Source organism: Mixophyes fleayi, chromosome 3, assembly GCF_038048845.1.
Source record: "Mixophyes fleayi isolate aMixFle1 chromosome 3, aMixFle1.hap1, whole genome shotgun sequence".
Lineage (NCBI taxonomy): Eukaryota > Metazoa > Chordata > Amphibia > Anura > Limnodynastidae > Mixophyes > Mixophyes fleayi.
This window is the reverse complement of record NC_134404.1, coordinates 8970967-8994517: the sequence shown is the minus strand read 5'-3', so window position 1 is coordinate 8994517 and position 23551 is coordinate 8970967. Positions and strand designations below refer to the sequence as shown.

The window sequence follows — 23551 nt, the reverse complement described above, 5'->3', positions numbered from 1 at the left end:
CCGACCAGTCGGGACGGAGCCCTTCGGTGTGAAGACGTCGAGGTAAGTCTTGTCGGGGTAGTCAGCATCGATATGTTGAATACCACTGGGTTGTTCAGACGCTGGAAACCCCTTTAAACACTTGATGATAAGATCGTCCAGGGGCCACTGAATCGGGGCTCTGTTCATCATTGTGTCTTTAGTCTCATGTTACTATTTTTCTCATTGTCAGAGCTACTAATTGTACGGCAGACAGCGCCTCCGTGGCCCCAGAAGGAGCACAAACATCTACAACATAGGCAGTTTGTGCAGCACAACTGTGGTGGAACTACAAATCCCAGCACGCTTTGCCAGCACTCCCATTTTTCTATGTATTTATAACTTTATTTGTACAATGTCACGGACTATGCAGCACGTTAAGGACACAGGACAGCGAGTGGTCTACAATATAAAGAAATAAATAGAAATGTATTGAGAGACAACTGAAAACACATAAACAAGAGGAGGCGGCCACAAAGAGCTTACACTCTAATTAGGTAATAGAAAGTTGGCCAGAATAAAGGGGTTACCTTGTGCTTATAGGACTACTTTGTCTCCCTTTCCATATCTCTTTCTCCCTCTAGATAGTAAGCTCTTCAGGACAAGCTCTTCTCTGCCACGTTGCACATACTCTGGCAGATTTATGAGGGGGCTTTATAACGAAACTATGAATTAAGTTACTTTCCCCGTCCCCGTCTAACCTGACACAAAGCGAGACTTCTTAAGGGCAATTTAATTTGTAGTATCCCGTGGCACTAAATTACGTGGCCTGCCCGGTATTCTGGGTTCATGCTGAAGTCAGAGGAGACTAATTAGTCCCAATGAATGAGGTGAAGGACATCCGTCTTCACACAATGACACAGACGTCTGTGATGAATTATAATCTCCCCCCATTTCACAGTCAGACAGTGGGACCAGTATTGTGCCCATTGCCAGCCCTAGAGAATACTGCTGGGAAATGTACAATTACCACGTAACGTCGTATTCCTGGGATTCTCTGTATCCACTGACTGTAACATTGTTCATTCAGTCACTGGAGGTCAGATATAGCTGTGCTCCAAAGTAACAGCAAATGTTACCCTTGTTTTACACAGGGAGGGATATACAGCAGGTACACACGGTATAGGGCTTGTACATACTGTATACGGCAGGTACACTCGGTATACGGCAGGTGCACGCGGTATAGGGCAGGTACACTCGGTATACGGCAGGTGCACGGGGTATAGGGCAGGTACACTCGGTATACGGCAGGTACACACGGTATTGGGAAGGTACACTCGGTATATGACATGTACATACTGTTTACGGCAGGTACACTCGGTATACGGTAGGTACATACTGTTTACGGCAGGTACACACTGTATACGGCAGGTACACACTGTAAACGGTAGGTACATACTGTATACGGCAGGTACACACTGTATACGGTAGGTACACACTGTATACGGCAGGTACACACTGTATACGGTAGGTACACACTGTTTACGGCAGGTACACTCAGTATACGACATGTACACTCAGTATATGGTAGGTACATACTGTATACGGCAGGTACACACTGTATACGGCAGATACACATGGTATACGACAGGTACACTCGGTATGCGGCAGTTACACGCGGTATACGGTAGGTACATACTGTATACGGCAGGTACACACTGTATATGGCAGGTACACACTGTATACGGCAGGTACACACTGTATACGGCAGGTACATACTGTATATGGCAGGTACACTCTGTATACGGCAGGTACACACTGTATATGGCAGGTACACTCGGTATATGACATGTACACACGGTATACGGCAGGTACACACTGTATACGGTAGGTACATACTGTATACGGCAGGTACACACTGTATATGGCAGGTACACACTGTATACGGCAGGTACACACTGTATACGGCAGGTACACTCAGTATACGGCAGGTACACTCGGTATATGACATGTACACACTGTTTACGGCAGGTACACACTGTATACAGCAGGTACACTCGGTATACAACATGTACACACTGTATACGGCAGGTACACACTGTATACGGCAGGTACACTCGGTATACAACATGTACACACTGTATACGGCAGGTACACACGGTATACGGCAGGTACACACGGTATATGACATGTACACTCAGTATACGGCAGGTACACTCAGTATACGGCAGGTACTAAATCTCGCCTTTTCCTACCTCGGTATAACACAGGTTTCCTGCTGCAGTTTAGCTGACACATTATATTCAGGACTGATGTAACTGCAGATGTCACAACTTCTCCACGTCCTACTTGGGGAAAAAAGAAAATAACTATTGTAGATATTGTTTTATTCTGTAACTCAGTGCTACAATCCTGTCATGTGTAAGATACATGCAGGCAGGGCCGGATTAAGGGAATGCCCCTGGGCTAAGGGGGCCTCCATTCCCCCGTGAGGCCCCCCCCCCCGTGATCCGAGCTGCCCACCCCCCGGCACTTACCTCCTTCTCCGGCGCGCTGTACGCTCTTTACTGAGGAGATCTCATGAGAGTGAGACTCACGAGATCTCAGTAAGGAGACTTCAGCTCGCCGGGGGAAGGACCCCGACCGATCAATACTGCTGCTGAGCACTTTCAAGGGCCCCCTGGATGCCATAGGCCCCTGGGCTGTAACCCAGTTAGCACTATGGTTAATCCGGCCCTGGATACATGGTACATAAAACTGATGGTTCAGTACAAGATTGTTGATGTTCTGTATGACTGAGGTGTGAAGATCCCACAGTACGGGCTGTACCTGTGAGTGTTACCCTGGGTAATATGGTTATATCTCTGGTGTATTATGATGCTGTGACCCCTCCGACACGTTACCAGGACAATGTCCCAGACACCTCAGAGGACCCAGCTCTGCTCATTGTCTGCGGGATCCTGTGATATATTATCTGAGGCCTCCTATCCGCTGTGGAACCACAAGTTCCAGCAGGTCCTGACGGGACCAGCTTGGACTTGTAGTTCCACATGGGATTGGAGAACCTTAGATGGCAGGGCCTGCTGGGACTTGTGGTTCCGCAACAGACTGTTAAGCTGTCAGTAATCACCGTCTGACATGACCACATGTGGAATGTATGACGGCTTCCGTGTCCATGATAAGGAAGGGGGATTTATATGTGCTGGGTTACGGTCAGTTCCTTGCCGATGTCTTTATGTTTAGTGGAAGTTTTGTTCTTAAGAACATTTTTCAACGATGATGGAAAAATCTTAAATAGACTAAATCTGAGGAACTAAGTAACAAATAGGAAGAAGAATATAAAAAACTAATTATCTATTAAAACTGGGAAAAATAGAAACGGATGTATTTGTATAAAACATGTATTGAAGGTTGTAGCGTGTAACATGCATTGTGTCATGCTCTCACACGTGTTATATTCCCGGTATACCGCCCGTTTCCTGCCTATCCCTGGTCCCAGGATTTATCTTATTATATCACAACTCCATGAGGACATTCTGCTCCCAGATATTCATCATCACACAGCGGACACATCCTGAGCAGACAGATCATTGTCCCACGTACAGATATCTGAGGATGAAGGGAACTAGGGGCCGGCTGATAGATTGTAGCCCAGGGGGGGAGACTCCGCTCAGCAGCCTATTAGGGACATTTTCAAGAAAAAAAAATGCAGGAAACCCAGTGACCCAGTTTAAGGTACCTCAATATGGGCCCAGCTCCCCAGCCCCAAGCTCCTAGCACCCAACCTCCAGCACCCAGGCCCCCAGCCCCCAGCTCCCAGTCCCCCAGCCTCCAGCACCCAACCCCCCAGCTCCCAGCCCCCAGCCGCCAGCACCCAACCCCCCAGCTCCCAGCCCCAAGCACCCAACCCCCCAGCTCCCAGCCTACTCCTGAAGGGAACACTGAGGCCCTAATGTATTATATACACCACATCATGTATGTTATAGACCACATCATGTATGTTATACACCACATCATGTATGTTATACACCATATCATGTATGTTATACACCACATCATGTATGTTATACACTGCATCATGTATGTTATACACCGCATCATGTATGTTATACACTGCATCATGTATGTTATAGACTGCATCATGTGTGTTATACACCACATCATGTATGTTATAGACCACATCATGTATGTTATACACCATATCATGTATGTTATACACCCCATCATGTATGTTATAGACCACATCTTGTATGTTATACACCACATCATATATGTTATAGACTGCATCATGTATGTTATAGACCGCATCATGTATGTTATAGACCACATCATGTATGTTATACACCACATCATGTATGTTCTAGACCACATCATGTATATTATATACCACGTCATGTATGTTATACACCGCATCATGTATGTTATACACCGCATTGTGTATGTTATACACCGCATCATGTATGTTATAGACCGCATCATGTATGTTATACACCGCATCATGTATGTTATACACCGCATCATGTATGTTATAGACCGCATCGTGTATGTTATACACCACATTGTGTATGTTATAGACCGCATCATGTATGTTATACACCACATCATGTATGTTATAGACCGCATCATGTATGTTATAGACCGCATCATGTATGTTATACACCACATCATGTATGTTATACACCACATCATGTATGTTATACACCATATCATGTATGTTATAAACCACATCATGTATGTTATACACCACATCATGTATGTTATACACCACATCATGTATGTTATAGACCACATCATGTATGTTATACATCATATCATGTATGTTATGCATCACATCATGTATGTTATACACCGCATCATGTATGTTATGCATCACATCATGTATGTTATACACCATATCATGTATGTTATGCATCACATCATGTATGTTATAGACCACATCATGTATGGTATAGACCACATCATGTATGTTATACACCATATCATGTATGTTATGCATCACATCATGTATGTTATAGACCACATCATGTATGTTATGCATCACATCATGTATGTTATACACCATATCATGTATGTTATGCATCACATCATGTATGTTATAGACCGCATCATGTATGTTATACACCACATCATGTATGTTATACACCACATCATGTATGTTATACACCACATCATGTATGTTATAGACCGCATCATGTATGTTATACACCATATCATGTATGTTATGCATCACATCATGTATGTTACACACCAGGCCTGGCCAAGCTGCGGTCTCCAGGTGTGAAACTACCAGACCCATCATGCCTTCCCAGGTATCGGCTTCCATTCTGCCGGCAGGGCATGCTGGGACTTGTAGTTTCACAACACCTGGAGAGTCCCAGGTTGGCCAGGCCGGGTGTAGACTGTGATTGGTGAGACGAGGATCCTGCCAGGTAGGGCCTTGGAGACATAACTTCATATGGCAGAATAATAAAGCTCTGTACCAGACCACATGTACTGCCTCCACCTTTCATCTTTATACACGGATAGTCCGTATGTACTGTGTGTCTCCCATGCACAGAATAGCTGTGGGGAGGGGGGCGATAGGGAGGGAAGCTCCTGTGTACACTATATAATAGTGGGTATCACATACTCACACACAGCAATGGTCCTACAAGGCTGCCAACATTTCTACCCCTCACTGACTATGATATGGAGGAGGGGGGGGGGGGGGGTCGTCTCTTTTCTTTACGTGTCACTCTGTTTACTATCAAAATCATCTAGACGTTGTTCACGTAATGCTGCCACATTTTTGAAAAAGTCTGTCCCACATGTCTAGTCACTGGATCAATATATAAACTATCCTATTAGCAGCAACTACAAAATATCACATTTCATGCATAAGAGAGACAATGAGAACAAAGCACGGCCATGTAATGTATACAGAGCATTACGGGGAGCCCCCGATTAGCGCAGACACAGACCAGAGGATGGAGGTGTCAGTACCCCCTCCCCCCCCCCTCAGTCTCAGGTATGAATAGATAATGCTCAGAAAGAAGTGTTTCTATTTGGTGATAATACAGAGATATCTGCGGCAGCGGAATGAATTGTCCGCATGTTGTATCTCATCGTGTGTAATGTGGATTGTCCAGTACCTGCTCCTGGTGCAGCCCGGAATATAAAACCTTCTCAGCACCAAGTCTGAATAGTTTGGAATAAGAAGCTGTAATCCAGCTGAGGTACCTAGGGGCACCTTATCCTCCTGCTGAATAGCAGAAAGAGCCTGTGATCTCCAGCTTGTATTATAGGAAGATAAAGTGAGATTCAGGCTCAGAGACAAACAAATCTTCCCTAAGTTCAGCCCATTGTGACTGAGATCTGACAGTAAGCTCCCAGACCCAGGAGCTGAGCATATGGTGTGTGCGCCCTCTAGTGGGGACAAGTGGGAAATGTCATTTTGTAATGAGAGACTCCTGTTCACTATGACATCCAGACAGATTCACCCCATAGTGTGGTGCTTTATACAGTGATACTGAGTATTACATACTCTGGCTCTGACATTGTCCCTAGTCCACCAATGTCTCCTCTAGTTGCTTCTTCTCTGGATCTGTAATACAGGCAGTGGTATAACCTGTAAAACAGATTGAAAGACAGGATGGGCTCCCTTTATCCCCCCACATAACTGAAATATGCCATTCACAGACATGGTTAATGGAGCACAGAGCTGGATCCAGGGGGCGGTGGCATTGTCAGGCCCCTCCTCCGTCCTCTTCCCATTCGTACAAATTGCAGTAGGAGGGGCGCTGACAACAAGCTGCTTGTTTGCAATAGTACTAAGCAGCAAAAGCAAAGAGGACATCGCTGAACCATTACAGACATTAGGGGCAGGGGAAACAGAATCTGGGGGATACGAAACTCCAGGGAATTAGATCTCTGTATATGTATACGTTACCCCAAACTGAGATTATAAGCAGATGGTGTAAAAGTTACTGATAGAGAAAAGCGAGTTCTCCCGATATCACATTAATTTGTTCCCAGAGACACTGTTTGTATATCTCATCTTAAGAAATACTAATATACAGAAGGATTAAGTAGCCTTTATCCATGTATTATGTAAATAATGTACATCCCTTACTGTACATTATCAGGATATTATACCAAACAGTTCTGTGCCCTAATATCTGCAATCATTTAATATATACGTAATATACACATTTCCCTAAAGAGCTCTGAAGTGATGCCATCAGAAGCCACCATTTATATAAGGGATAATGTAGCCCTTACTGTACATTATAAGGATATTATAAGTCACTGGAGAGTTCTATGACCACATAAATAACAGAGGCCGAGTTTTTACACCAGTCTTGGATCCTTGAGGTGACTTATAATATTCACAGTAACTTACAGCAGTGATGTTTATCCCTTATCATACACATGTGGAAGAGAGCTCACCATTTATAGACATATTAGGTACAGGAGTCTTCTACAATTTAGCATTGGGGGAAAATTATAGTAAAATAAAGTGATTATTAGTCTGTGTCTGTGTGTGTATATTAGGTAATTTAGACTGTAAGCTATAATGGGGCAGGTACTGATGTGAATGAGTTCTCTGTACAGCGCTGCGGAATTAGTGGCGCTATATAAATAGCTGCTGCAGATTATTAGTCATTGTTACATAAATAGAGGTACGCTGCAAATAACTGATGGCGCACTTTATACATTTTAATTGCTGGGAATATTCCAAGTAATCAGACACGCACGCTGCTTCCAAACATTTTAAAAGCAAAATGACAACAAAAAAGCCACTCCCACTCCTCAAACCACGCCCACATTGCCGTGACACCACGCCCACATTGCTGTGACACTCCACCCAATTTCAAGGTCCATCATCTGGACTGTCAGGAGGTATGGGCATAAAACCCTGTATTATACTAATAATAAACACTATAAATTACAGGTATATTACACTGAGTGTCAACTTTTGTCAAAGAATATGTCCACCTGCAAGGTACATTATCAGTGTTACCAGCCCCCCACCCCCAACTCAGAGAACTGGGGGAGGCCTATGAGCCAGGCACCCTGCAGTTTGGGGACACTTGCCCTCACTGGTGCTGTACTGAGAGATGTAATAAGTGACCAGGACTGTGCTGGTTGATTACACAGGAGACGATCGGACAGAGCAGCGGCTCTGCGCAGTTAGAGATGAACATAGTGCTGTCTGCGCCTCGTCTTAGTCCCGGTATCTATGCTGGACAGGATGTGTTGAAGTAACAGGGTGGTGAAAATTGGGGGAGTCATTGCCACCCTACCCGTTCTTCTAGTTGAGGGGAGAGAGGCTCATAGGCAAACTGATGGGGGGTTTCCCAGTGCCTGAAAACCCCCCTCCAAGCATGGGGCACTGTATAATTGAGGTGGCTGGACCCTGCCCCCGCTTCACACGGCTCTGCTTGAAAAGAGAGAGCTGTGTGCACCTAACAGTAGTGCATGCAGCATTGCCCATGTTTATTATTGGGATAGGAAGAGTTGGAGACTAAAATTATAGCCCCCTCTACAAATCCTGTGTTTGCCCCTGGGGCTGGTGACTGAAAGTGAACTTTTTGGGTGGACATATCTTACAATGTTTAGTATGTTGTAGTGTGGTCAGACGACACAATCATTTAGGCCCAATATCGTGATACAAAGCTCTATGTGCACCTCCCGATCTGACCCGATGAACGTTGTTGGACTTCAGAATACGCCATAGATAATGTCTCTCTTCTCCGTTTCTCCAGGAAAGTTCAAACTGCTGGATCAGGACCGGGATGTGCGGGAGCCGGTGCAGTATTTCAGCAGCGTAGAAGAGGTGGCGAGCGTCTTTCCAGACCGGGTCTTTGTGATGGAAGCCATCACATTCAGTGTCAAGGTCAGAAATTCCGGGGTGTACTGGGGAGGGGAGTAAACACCAACACAGTCTATGCTCTATTGATGTTACGGACCATTTAATTGTAATAAACGTTTGTGCTGTTAGCAAGGACCTGTAGCAAAAATATTAAAATGCCAGAGGGTATAAATGCAATTATAGCGACTTCAATATTGCCGCGAGGGATCTACAGAACTTCCAAAACTGTTCTGCAAAATTTTGCACATTTCTCTGGCCAAATTTGGGCCTTAAGCTATTTCCAGACCTACTCCAACTGCACCAAGCGCCATGATTACTTACCAGTGGTTGTCCCAGCTCTATTCATTCTGCAAAATAAGAATAAACACAGTGCAGACCGTGGAAGTATGAAGATTATATCACCAGAACTTCCCCCCTAATGGGAAACAGCCAGTTCCACTGAGAAAGCTTAATTCCTGCCAAATATTGATCAAATATAATTGCGATGTCCAATATATGAATATTTAAGTATCTTATAAGTTTAAAATTTATTAGAAAACAATAACAAAACATAGAAGCCAATGAGGAGGGGAAATCTTTTCCCAAGACATGTTTGGTTGATGTACACAACGCATTTTACCAGCCAACGTTTGTGGAAAAAAACTGGAATTACAGCCAGTTGCTACCTAGAGGTGACGGTCCCAGGTGCCGTCTTGGACTCTGAAAGCCGCTCAGAGGAGGATACGCTGGAGATGATTCTCCCCCTGTCTGCTATGGACATGGATTGTGATCCACTTGGCAGGTTGTGAACGCTGTTGTTATACAGAGATAATCCCTATTTCTCTCACTCCTTCACTGACAATATAGAAGGGGCTATAACTGTATTTATATCATCTGATTGTTAGGACACTGGATTTCTCTGGGTGTTGTACAAAATAAGCTACATGATCATATTTGTGACTGATGACTAATTTTCTACATACAGCCCAGATGAAATTTTCTAGTTATAAACTCCTTTGGCCGATATAAAACCTGCAACTTTTTTGCACCCAAAATTCCACTTATGGCCCCTGTTGTTTCACCCAATGGGATTGCCTGTTTGTGTTGGGCAGCAACTTTGATTGCACAAAGTCACAATTTAACAGCAGTCATGTTCTATTCTAGGTCTTGTGATACAGGTAAGCTGAAAACTCCAACTCTGAAAACATTACAGTAACTTTTCTCACTTTTTTCCAGGTGGTCTCCGGGGAGTTCAGTGAGGACAGCGAAGTTTACAACTTTACCTTACACACGGGGGATGAGCTGACCCTGATGGGTCAGGCGGAGATTCTGTGCGCTAAGACGGTAAAGGAAAAGTCTCGTTTTAACACCATCCTGAGGAAACTGGGCAAAACTGGCACGCTGGGCAAGCAGGTGAAGGGTAAAATGCCCTGTTTGATCTGTATGAACCATCGCACCAACGAGAGTCTAAGCCTTCCCTTCCAGTGCAAGGGCAGCTTCAGCACCCGCAGCCCGTTGGAGCTACAGATGCAAGAAGGAGAACATACCATCCGCAGCATCATTGAGAAGGTGCGGCTACCTGTCAACGTTGTGGTTCCTACTCGCCCTCCCCGCAACCCGTATGACCTTCACATTATCCGTGAGGGTCACAGGTACAAGTTGGTCAGTATCATCTCAAAGACTGTGGTTCTATGTTGTCTACTGCGTAAAGAGGAAGTCAACCCCTTCCACTTCCTGCTGCTCACAGACATGCCCCGCTTCTCCCTCCCGGAGGGTCTGCTGTGTGGGGACCCCCATTTTGACAAGTTGGTGAGAGATTGTTCTTACTACTGCCAAGAGCACAGGTTCAACCCAGATGAGTATTCCAAGGCCGTTCGTGAGACCAAGACAGACTTTGCGGAGGAGTGTGCGAGTCCCCGGAAGATCCGTGTCTGCTTGCAAGGCTTTTCTGCTGGCTCCATCAACTACACCAGCGAAGAGCTGAGCCAGGGTCTCCAACGCCTGTCTTTGTGTGTTTACAGCGGAACGCTCCCCGAGGACGCTAGCCCGCAGGATTGCCTGGAGCTTCAACACCATGGCTTGGGTTCTTCTTCTGATAACTCAGACTTAGACAGAGAGTACATGACTCCGGATTGGGTGGAACATGATTTTAGGACTCAGGAACAACTAGAGATACCATATGAAGAACTTTGGACAAACCAGAATGTGGAGAATTACTCTGAGCCCAGCAGCAAGCCTGTTGGCTTAGAAAGTGGCAACAAGACCCAACAAGACCTTATCTCCTTTGTGACTTCTCCTCCTCCTTTAGAGAGGAAGTCCTGTTCACCGCCTCCACCAGCCTTAACTACCGAAGATACAAAGACAGATCCACCTCCACCAGTGCCCCCCAAATCTGAGGCGGTAAGTACTAAATTCCTTCATCTACCATAACAGATACAGCAGTCACGTGCATCCAGTTAGACGTATACAGGTCTAGTGTCCATTTTTGGCCAACCCCTTCTTTTTTTAATAATAGCCTCTCTTGAACCTCTGTCTTGCTCAGATGGACTTTTTTCAAACTCCCATGAATGTTATTCAAGCCCCTCCCTGTGAACTTCATATATGGATGAATAATAACCTACGGGTTGGCCTTCGAGAACCTCTTTGGCAATTTGAATAGAGCGCACCACAGTTTAGGGAGGAATTATCTATGAAATGCATTATTTTATATGGAACCCATCCTATGTGGACTTTATGAATGGGTAGAGCTGATCACATTTGGGGCTATTCATTCAAGTGACGTTACACGTTGGTTGGATTCATTCCATCGGACATTGTCTATGATGTATTATGTTATGTGATTTCCTCTAGATAACACGAACCCAAAACCCTTCCATTGTAATATTTCACAAACTTTGTCTTAAAAAGTTCTCCAACCACGTCACCATGAAACCTCTATAATGTGACCAGGGATTGTGTTATGTGGAAGGATCCCTAGAGCGTTATTGATTGGCCTTCATTATAATCCTGATTGTGAGGAAAACATTAACACACAAAGGTGATGATGTTGTGTGTCCTGTGACGGTGGTGATTGTATGTGTCTCTTCTACTTTGTGTCTTGCAGGTGAGGGAGGAATGTCGTCTTCTCAATGCCCCACCAGTACCCCCACGTGGTGGCAGGCTCTTCTCTTCATCCTCCAGCCCGCCAGTCCCACCTCGCCTTCCCAAGACACAGCTCCCACAAACCCACTCTCCCAGCCCCAGCCTGTCCTACTACTCATCGGGGCTCCACGACATGTGAGTCACTGTCACTGCTCCTATAGCACATTCTCACATCCGCAACCATTAATGTAATAGCATTTCCAGAGTAATTTTACTCATAGACAGTTGCATTTATTCATATAGAAAACTTTTTTCCCAACATTATCAACATGGTTAACCATTATCATAATTTTTCTTTTTCAAAGGAACTTACAAGTGTTCTCTAGTGTATCAAACTTATGTCAGGATATAGTTTCTTGCACCTGCTGTTACTCTCCGACCTCCACCCAAAAGCTTCATATGGCTTTTGAAGACCCTGCCCAGTTAGAGTTGGGACACAGGAGAAGAACATTGAGAACATCAGTCTAGGAGCTTCATTAATTCAATGCCTAGCCAAAGGCAAAAAAAAAGGAGTAAATTTGATCCTGGACAAACCAAGTTACAATACAAGGGGTGCAAATAGTTTATTATTTTGCACATAAGATAAATAATGGCTGCTTTTTCATGTAGCACACACATACTTCATAGCTTTAATTTTACACTGAAATTTAAATACACTGCAATTTTAAAATGTCCTTCCCCAACTATATATCTGTCCCCACATTTTACATTTATATCCCCCTCCAATGCAACATGGTTTTGCCAACGTGCAAAGTTACTCATTTTTTATGCCTTACTTTCCTTAATGAATCAGGCCTTATAAGTTTCATTGTTATAAATGAAAACAGAGATACTGTTCAATAAGGGGCCAACCCAACTCATAACTGTTACGCTGACGGTCTGTTCACAAACTCACAGAACTAGTTGGCGGAGGTCTTCACCTTTAGCAGCCGCCTTTCCCATAGAGCTTTATACGCTCACCGGTACTCAGATGCCCCCAGGACTTAACTCCAGATGTAGTGTAAGTTTGTAATACAAAGGCGTAGTGGCAGGCCAGGAGGCAGCGTAGATGGCAGCAGATGGTCAGACAAAAGCAGCGGTCAGAGGTCACTAGCAAGCAGGATAATCAGGTAACACGCCAAAGGTCAGGGTCACAGGTAATACAGCGGGGTCCAAGGTACAGGCAAACGAATCAGGGTCACACACAAGCAGGCAGGGTCCAAGGTACAGGCAGGGGTCATACACAGAAGTTCAATCCAGAAGGTATACACCAAACAGCACAGGAGCAGGTTAGCAGACAGGGAACTGGAAGCTGTAACCAGCAGTGAGGCTCAGACCTCCCTGCCTTAAATACTTTGATGGGCCAATCAGAAAAGAGGAGGACAGGGCTGACAATCAGCCTCAGGAGGCTGCCACTTAATTTACTAGCTTAGAACTGGCATAGGTAATAACATAAACCAGGAACATGTATAAATATATAAATGAACCAATTTAAATCATAGGAGAGCTCCACCTGGTGTTGGAGGATGTCCCTACACCCTCCTACTCTATGCCACAAAGATAAGCTCAAGGAAAAATAACAGTGCATTGTAACCAATGCATGCGCCCGGCTGCTAGATCACGCCAGGATGCGGCGTACCGCTGCGGCTCGTGACAATAACATTGAATTTTGGTATTATCTTCTGTTCTTTATTTGATAGTATTTATTTTTGTCTTCCGTACAGATCAGGAAATCGTAGTGGCAGCTGCTCCCCCTCTCCAGACTCCTATTCTCTGTACTGCTATCCGTGTACATGGGGAGACTGCAAGGCCGGAGACACATCTAACCGCCAAATGTCAAGCAGTATGGCCTCCACGGCTCAGCCCACGCAGACGTCCTGGTCGGACTCTTGGGGCTATGCGGACACGGGTCCCAGTGTGGCCAGCGGTCGCTCCACTCCTCTGTTGAGCACAGACACTACTATAAAGACTTACTACAGCTGCCCCAGGTTGAAGCCCCCTCAAACTCAAAAACGCTTTGCCCCTTTTGGAGCCTTGAATCCGTTCGCCAACCCAGCCTTTGCCTCCACTCCTACATCTTCCGGAGAATGGTTAGATCCTCTGGAACATCCGAAATCTTCTTCCTCCTCAGTCTCTGACGTCCTGGACCCCTTTGAAGTTAGTAATAGTCAAAGCACCTCCCCAGATTCCTCATCCATTGGGTCAGAGCTACGTTTCATACCAGAGCCTGTATTTAAAGGTGGAGGATCAGGGACATGTCCTGCCCCTCTGCCCCGGCCCGCTAAAGGGTTCGAGACAGAAAATATTGTAATCAGAAGCACAGCCCCGTTATCACCCACTATTGTGAGAGGGGCGGAAGGAGGTATCACTAGAGTCTATCTCACTCAAGGAGTCATTGAAGTGCCACCAATGTCATCCAGGAGTAACATAGACGCGTCTTCTCCTCACACCCCAGGTGTGTCCAGGCTCCCTGGAGATGCCGTGGTTTGGCATCCACCTCCTGATCTATCAGCTCTGTCAGTAGAGGAGGTCTCACGGTGCCTTAGGTTCATTGGCCTTTCAGAAGACGTGGTGACGTTCTTCGTAAGAGAACGCATCGATGGCAGTATCTTTGTGCAGCTGACGGAGGAGATCCTGTCTGATGACTTCAAGCTGACTAAGCTCCAAGTAAAAAAGATTATGCAGTTCATCAAAGGCTGGAGGCCGAAGATATGACTGAGCTCTTCCGTAATTCTGAACCTCTTAGACCGTAAAGTCGAGCGAGCTGGGATAACATGCCCAGGCCATAGACTAAGGGTTGTTCTTATCAGCAAGCTCCTTGAATGTTCCTTATTTTGGGGACAATATTTGTTTTTAATTATTAATAGATCCTCTCAATGGTATACATAGCACAATTTGCACAAAATGTAACACAATGGTCATGTCAAACACTGAAGTTTAATATTGCAGCTGTGTATTAAATATTAAAATCCACACAAATTGGGGGCTTCAGTTTATTTTCTACACGATCGTCTCATTGCATCAGAAAACGTGTTTCATTTCTTGTGATGTGGGGTTAATATACAGTACTGGTCATTACAGCAAACACCTAAATAACACATCTTCCATTATTGAGAAGAAGTAGGGAAGTTCATTTCAGATCCATTCCCATGTGTGCAAGATCCAATTACTGCGTTGAGAGAAAGTTAGTACACCTCTAAATGTTTTTTTTTAACATATTTAGACCTGTTGATAAAACAACTGGTAGATTGTGGAACCCTAACACTGAATTTTCCAGATACGAACCATGAACCGAAAATACTCTGTTCAGCATTACCCTGACTTTCCACTACAACTCTGTTATAATATAAAGTATTAACCTCCCCACTATTTTACAGACCACTGAAGCTCCTCCCACATATTCAGAGGATACGACAAGGGTGAAAAAGAGAGCAGACACATTTGAGTTATAGTGTCGTTAGTGGCACCGCCCCTGTGCATGAATTCACCAATCAACACAGTGCCTTTCTGTAAAGCAAGTCTGTAAGCTGGGCAGTCACTCTGTGTTAGTTCATCATCTGCTCCTAACATGACAACCTGCTACAGAGGACTGAGAGAGAGCATGGTGGACATGGACAGTTATTTTATGTATATTAATACATGAAACCTACTTTGAAAATATATATATTATTTTTGTGTTGCTAGATTAGGTTACTTTTTTGATGGCAGTGAATTGAGTATCTATCGATCTGGAATTTCCCACTCTGGAAAGCCCCCCTGGAGGGGTAGATCCAAGTCAGGTTAGTTCAGGATTTGCCGGGATGGAAAGACGGGTTAGTGATGGGCAGGGATTAGGATTCTCCAAACGTGTAGCTTTCTCTGCTGGTCTGATCCATTGGTCAGAAATGGTTAACGAGAGTCCTAATCCCCTCATTTTAGCCCCTAACAAGCATTTGTGATGCAGGGGCTTTAGGAGTTGCTGACGTCCTGTTGGCTGGAGGGAGGGGAGTGGAGGCCAGGAAATTGTGTATCCACCAGTTTGCAATTGGTAAAAGCAATGGGATGAATTGCTGCAATTCCCTGGTTTATTATGTATACTGTAGGCATATTATATTCATCCTCACACTGATTGTCCATAGCCCCGCGGTACACAGAAAAGGTCATAAAGACAGGAACACAAAGATAATCTCCGCTGTACAGGTCCACAGTGACAGATGGGGAACAGGATACCAATCAGACCCATCTTGTCACACACCTCCCCCTTCTTATATCAGGGCAGCGGGACTGCTATCTTTAGTGGGACCAGGAGGGATTCCTCGACCAGGTGGGTTGTGAGGTATCTCGGTCCATTTTCCCTTTTGAGCAATTTCCCAGGGTGGACACATCCCTGGATCTGGTTGGAGTTTAGTTAGCAAATCCGTAATCTGTCAAAGTTCCTCTATAACACAAGTTCAGTCGTCCTCCTGGGTGATGCAACCTCCCAACCACTAGAATAGTCAGGATATCAAAGCCCCCAAATAAGTTTGATAATATCACTTGGGCTCTACCCCTTTCTTCCCATCCAGCTACATGCCTCCATCTTTTTTGGAGTCCCCCCTCCCCCACATCAATCCCCACAGTGGGCACTAACACCTTCGCTTCTGGCACAGCAGAGTACTGTGGATGATCCCGGTAACACTCCAGGAGAGAGCGGTTGTCTGCTCATCCCCACAATATCCTCTGGAGACTTTGGGATGGAGGGTAAAGCTACAGGAGTTTTGCTCAGGCACCTGGGTGGTGGAGATGCTGGTACTGATCCAGACCACATGATGATGGGAAGCGTTGTTAAGCTTAGAATCAAAGTTAGGAGGACTCCTTACCTTCATTAAGTTTACTCAAGGAAAAAGTGATGACACACAAGATCCACCATGGGCTCTATCCACTCCCAAACAAGGAACTGCTCACAGGTAGACATCACAGGAGCCTTTCATCCATCTGGGGGCTTCTAAGGAGCTCTCCTCCTCCATGGCATTTCATAACAGGCTTTCTATAGATAAGCTAATTTCCACATAGGACTCTCAACAGTAAATATTTCCACTTCAGCATCTCCACTGAAAGTCAGATTAGTAACAACGAGCTCTTCTTGTAGGGGTACCTCCGTTACTCCTTCTTCCCCATAAGGTGGACTTTCCAGACCATTAACAATTGCTGTTAAACAGCTCACTTCCCTCGCCTCTGGGTCACCAGGACAGTGGGTCCCTCACTCCCCCCCACCCATGAGAGAACACTGCTTAGATGTATGTCCAGGTTGGGGCTTCAGGATGCCCAGTGATGGGCATCCTGAAGCCCCATTAGCTCACCCTTTAACAGGATGGGGTGGCAAACATGCAGTATATCAGAAGGTCCCATTAAAACTATTTGTGATGGCTGTCGTCCTCTTTTCTTGCCCTTGATTCCCTTCTGTTTCCTTGTCACAGGATCTGGTGGACAAGTATTAAAAGACTGCGTGACCCGTTTACCCTGTTTATTTTTGGACGTTGCCAATCTGATCCCTGAGATAGATGTATTTTGGAAAGCAGCAATGTCCTCCTGAGGTTTGGTCTCTTTTCAGAGAAGCATTTACAGCCCTATTATTTTTGCTCATAAAGCCCAGACCCCCAATTACTCTCAGCCACATTTTGCACAATGTCTGTAGGGGCACTGAACACTTTTTCATCAGGAATAACTTTAGGGCTTTGCACACTTATTAAAGATACTGAAGGTAATGGACTGGGATATCCTTCAATCGCATTATTAGTGGCTAGTTTGTTGTCCTTTGCAATTTTTAAATTGCACTCACTGGTTATTTCCTCCCACACAGGTCCTGCAGTACAGACGTTGTTCTGATCTGCTCTGGGGTCACATACTGATCCTGGTTATCCTTCTCCTTCCTCCCTCTCATGATGGTATAAAGCTGCACATCATCTGGAAGGGTGTAAACACAGTGTATCCTGCATAGAATCTGTGGCGAAAACATTTTAGAAACATAGAATATGATGGCAGATAAAAACCGCTTGGCCCATCTATTCAAACCCTATTTGATCCTTAGTTCTTTGTAAGGATACTTATGTCTATCCCAGGCATGTTTACATTGCTCTACTGTATTATCCTCTACCACCTCTGATGGGAGGCTATTCCACCTATCCACTACCCTTTCTGTGAAGTACGTTTTCCTCCCATTTCCTCTGAACCTACTTCCATCCAGTGTCAGTGCATGTCCCTGTGTTCTAATACTTCTCTTCCCCCCAGTATCAGTACATGTCCCCGTGTTCTAATACTTCTCTTCCCCCCAGTGTCAGTACATGTCCTCATGTTCTAATACTTCTCTTCCCCCCAGTGTCAGTGCATGTCCTCGTGTTCTAATACTTCTCTTCCCTCCAGTGTCAGTACATGTCCTCGTGTTCTAATACTTCTCTTCCCCCCAGTGTCAGTACATGTCCTCGTGTTCTAATACTTCTCTTCCCCCAGTGTCAGTACATGTCCTTGTGTTGTAATACTTCTCTTCCCTCCAGTGTCAGTACATGTCCTCATGTTCTAGTACTTCTCTTCCCCCCAATGTCAGTGCATGTCCTCGTGTTCTAATACTTCTCTTCCCCCCAGTGTCAGTACATGTCCTCGTGTTCTAGTACTTCTCTTCCCCCCAATGTCAGTGCATGTCCTCGTGTTCTAATACTTCTCTTCCCCCCAGTGTCAGTACATGTCCTCTTGTTCTAATACTTCTCTTCCCCCCAGTGTCAGTGCATGTCCTCATGTTCTAATACTTCTCTTCCCCCCAGTGTCAGTACATGTCCTCGTGTTCTAATACTTCTCTTCCCCCCAGTGTCAGTGCATGTCCTCGTTGTTCTAATACTTCTCTTCCACCCAGTGTCAGTGCATGTCCTCGTGTTCTAATACTTCTCTTCCTCCCAGTGTCAGTGCATGTCCTCATGTTCTAATACTTCTCTTCCCTCCAGTGTCAGTGCATGTCCTCGTCTTCTAATACTTCTCTTCCCCCCCAGTGTCAGTATATGTCCTCGTGTTCTTATACTTCTCTTCCCTAGAGTGTCAGTACATGTCCTCGTGTTCTAATACTTCTCTTCCACCCAGTGTCAGTGCATGTGTTCGTGTTCTAATACTTCTCTTCCCCCCAGTGTCAGTGCATGTCCTCGTGTTCTAATACTTCTCTTCCCCCCAGTGTCAGTACATGTCCTCGTGTTCTAATACTTCTCTTCCCCCCAGTGTCAGTACATGTCCTGGTGTTCTAATACTTCTCTTCCCCCCAGTGTCAGTACATGTCCTCGTGTTCTAATACTTCTCTTCCCCCCAGTGTCAGTGCATGTCCTCATGTTCTAATACTTCTCTTCCCCCCAGTGTCAGTGCATGTCCTCGTGTTCTAATACTTCTCTTCCCCCCAGTGTCAGTGCATGTCCTCATGTTCTAATACTTCTCTTCCCTCCAGTGTCAGTGTATGTCCTCGTGTTCTAATACTTCTCTTCCCCCCAGTGTCAGTACATGTCCTCGTGTTCTAATACTTCTCTTCCCCCCAGTGTCAGTACATGTCCTCATGTTCTAATACTTCTCTTCCCTCCAGTGTCAGTGCATGTCCTCATGTTCTAATACTTCTCTTCCCCCCAGTGTCAGTACATGTCCTCGTGTTCTAATACGTCTCTTCCCCCCAGTGTCAGTACATGTCCTCGTGTTCTAATACTTCTCTTCCCCCCAGTGTCAGTACATGTCCTCATGTTCTAATACTTCTCTTCCCTCCAGTGTCAGTGCATGTCCTCATGTTCTAATACTTCTCTTCCCTCCAGTGTCAGTGCATGTCCTCATGTTCTAATACTTCTCTTCCCTCCAGTGTCAGTGCATGTCCTCATGTTCTAATACTTCTCTTCCCCCCCAGTGTCAGTGCATGTCCTCGTGTTCTAATACTTCTCTTCCCCCCAGTGTCAGTGCATCTTCTCGTGTTCTAATACTTCTCTTCCTTTGTAGAATGTTTCCCTCCTGCACCTTGTTATAACCCTTGATATATGTGAACGTTTCTATCATGTCCCCCGTTCCCTTCTCTGCTCCAAACTATACATATTAAGATCTTTTAGTCTTTCCGGGTAAGATTTGTGCTGTAGACCATGCACCATTTTAGTTGCCCTTCTTTGTACAGTCTGTAATGTAATTATATCCTTCTGGAGATACGGCCTCCAGAACTGAACACAGTATTCTAGATGAAGCCGTAGCAATGACCTATACAGTGGTGGTATTATTACTTCTTTCTTTCTGTTACTGATTCCTCTCCCTATACAACCAAGCATCTGACTTGCCTTCCTCATTGCTTTGTTACATTACTTACCTGCCTTTAATTCACCTGAAATAGTGACTCCTAGATCCCTTTCTTTCCCAGTAGTTTCCATTATAGTGCCATTAATACTACTTTAGACTTTGGGATTTTGATACCCATTTTCAGGCACAATAGAGGTAGGTAACTGCCCGTTTCTGCAATTTTGTTCTGACTCAGATTGTCAGAAGATGCTACGACATGATACTTACTTGGCAGCTTTTTTCCATCCAAGTCACCAAATGGGAGGATTCCTCCTAATTCTTTCTGAATAATCAGAGGTACAACATCCTCACAAAGCAGCTCTTCAGCCTCCCCCATGATAGTAGTTTGGGCAGCTGTGTACAACCCACTGGGATGGACCTCCCCCAGTTGAATAAGGTGGTCAGCAAAAGAGCATTTGTATGTTAGGATGCTCTTCGTTAAACAGGGGGGGGCAAAAACATTTCCCAATAAGTACTTGTCCTAAGGGTGCTGTCTCAGGAGTACCCTTGATCATTAAGGATAAAGGGCCTGGAGTCATTAAAGAAAATAAGACAAAAAAAAAAGGGTAGTACATTTTCTGCTAGACAAGCAATGTTACGATGCGAGGGGTGCAAAGTAGTTTATTATTTTGCACATAAGTTAAATACTGGCTGTTTTTCATGTAGCACACAAATACTTAATAGCTTTATTTTTACACTGAAATATAAAGTTGATCTAGGACATGCCCTACGCCAACTATAAATATGTCGCCACATTTTAAATTTAGCTCACCCTCCAATGCAACATGGTTTTGCCCAGGTGCAGAGTTACTACTTTATTGCCATCCTTTCCTTAATGAATCAGGCCATATATGTTTTGTTGTTATAAAAGAAAACAGATACTTTTCGAAAAGGGGCCAACCCAACTCTTTCATGCTTCGTTGTCATTAATGAATCAGGGCCAAAGTCCCCATCTTCCAATTCAGCAAAAAGAAGCAGGTAGCACAAATCCTGGTAGTGCCCTAGACTGACACCTCCCAATGTCTCTGTGCTCTGGCAGCCCCCCCCTGTTATCAGACTGGGCAGCTTTTTTTTTTTTAGGATGTCATCAAAGATATTGTAATTTTGTAATTGGCATTTCTCTGTATTCATTTGATATCACTGATCCTGCCCCATTTCGGTGTCAATACGTGTGTGTCGCCATACCCCGTCCTGTTTCTTCAAAACTCTATTGCAGACATTGCATTTGTTCCCAGAGTGATATGTGGGCACCCGGAGTAAGTATATTTTTGTGATAAACACTAAGGGCATGGATAGGATTTGCCCAATCCTGGGGACGCAGTGCAGGTATGGTACACCCCGGATCTGGCCTTCCACCAATATCTTCTCCATACTCCTCCACTCCGCCTTGCCAGCGGATCGATAGCATCATGTGAGGGTGATGGTTTCAAAAATGAGATTTGTGTACTTACCGTAAAATCTGTTTTTCCCAAAACACAGTTGGGGGACATTGCTCGCCATGAGGTTTAGAGAGCACTGTATGGAATATGGCACTAAAAAGGACTGTTCTAGCCTACACCACCCCCTCTATGCCCACCTGGACAGAAGCGGTTATTTAACTTACAAAACCTTGAAGGGGGGCAAGGCCACATCCAATTGAACAGTCAGAAGAAACAGGATGGGAGCGCTGTGTCCCCCAACTGTGTTAAGAGAAACAGATTTTACAGTAAGTGCAAAAATATAATTTTCGCTTGCAAAAACAGTTGGGGGACACTGCTCACCCTGAGGACGTTCCAAAGCTACCCCTATGGGTGGGTACGCTCAGATTGAGCTGCGCATAAATTTTTATGGGCAAAACAGGCACCTTTGGAAGCAAAGCCGTGGAAACAGTAGAATCTGGTAAATGTGTGGACAGAAGACCAGGTCACCGCTCTAGACAGCTGCTCGGCTGAGGCCTTGTGCCACACCGCCCAAGAGACGCAAACAGACCTAGTAGCCTAAATAAGGACGTCAGGAACTGGAGAAGCCATAGAGATATAAGCCTGATGTATGGTCACAGTAATCCATCAGGCAACAGTTTGTTTATTGGCCGGCTAGTCACACTTGTGAACATCATACAAGACCAAGAGACTGTCTGCCTTTTATACAGAAGCCATACGATCAACATAGATACACAAAGCTCAGGCCACATCCAAAGTGAGAAGATAATCCTGATGGCCAATAAAAAAGCAACTGTCCATGGGAGAAGTTTATAAGAAACAGAGTCCAATGGTTCAAAAGACGATTCTTGCACTACTGTGAGAATTTCAGGTCCCATGACGTCACTGAAGGAAAAAAGGGTGTAGCTGAACATGGAACTTAAGAGATGCCAACCTCAAGCACTTATCCAGACCATCCTGGAGGAATGCCAACACCCGAGCCAGACAGAAGGACGACGTGAGAACCCCTTGCTTCTCACATCAAGAAATGTATATCTTCCAGATACAATGGTAATTGCTAAATGACGTTGGTTTACTGGCTTTAATCATAGTCTGGATGACCTTGTTTGAAGGGCTTTTTGGTCTAAGAATCAAGGTGTCAACCACCAGGCCGTCAAAGCCAGCCTTGCTAGGTCCCGATGGAAGACCGGACCCTGGCTGAGAAGATCTTCCCTGAAAGTCACCAAAGTGGTTCTGCTGTCATGGCGAGAAGAGCTTACATACCATGACCTTCTCTGCCAGTCGGGAACTAGAAGGATCACACCCAAGGTAATATTGTATTTGGAGGAAACCTTCAAGTCCAGGGAACTGTCGTGGCATCCACTAGAGACATCTGAGAATTCCATGTCTTGGCACGATACCTGTCCTCTCTGCAGTTCAGCCAAGAGGCCATCATGTTGACCTCTGGCTGACCCCACCTGTCTACAATCTGAGCGAATACCACCCGGGGTGAATGGCTTCCCAATTACCCACTCCTGGGATAAAGACGAGATGGATGAAACCTGTTGTTCCACCCACTACTTGATCTTTGCAGCCTCCTTCATTAGCAAGGGAACTTCTGGATCCCCCTTGGTGGTTGATGTACGCCAGGGCCGTGGCATTGTCGGACTGAACCTGAACAGGTCTGTGACTAAGCAGGAACTGTGCTTGCATCAGGGCATTGAAGACTGCCTGTAACTTGAGGACATTGATGGGTAGCCTCGTCTCCTCCTGGGTGCAGAGCCCCTGTAGATGGAGGTTCAGAGTCACTGCACCCCAGCCTGAGAAGCTGGCATCTGTGGTCACTATGCTCCAATCCCACACTGACAAGGGACCACCACAACAGAGAGAGACGGGTTGAGGCCGACAACTGTAAAAACGGAGTTCCTAGGCGAGAATTTCACCTTGTCCATTT

At 45.2% G+C, this 23551-nt stretch overlaps 1 protein-coding gene across 1 annotated transcript in view; it reads left to right on the top strand.

The window, feature by feature from the left end:
* The window catches only part of GAREM2 (GRB2 associated regulator of MAPK1 subtype 2), a 93764-nt gene extending 78874 nt beyond the window's left edge, over positions 1-14890 (top strand). The window contains exons 3-6 of the mRNA XM_075201073.1: positions 8706-8836; positions 10028-11191; positions 11895-12067; positions 13636-14890. Of these exons, the coding sequence (XP_075057174.1) occupies positions 8706-8836; positions 10028-11191; positions 11895-12067; positions 13636-14626 (2459 nt within the window). The 3' untranslated portion in view covers positions 14627-14890. The remainder of the gene's footprint in view (positions 1-8705; positions 8837-10027; positions 11192-11894; positions 12068-13635) is intronic.
* Positions 14891-23551: the final 8661 nt, after the last annotated feature.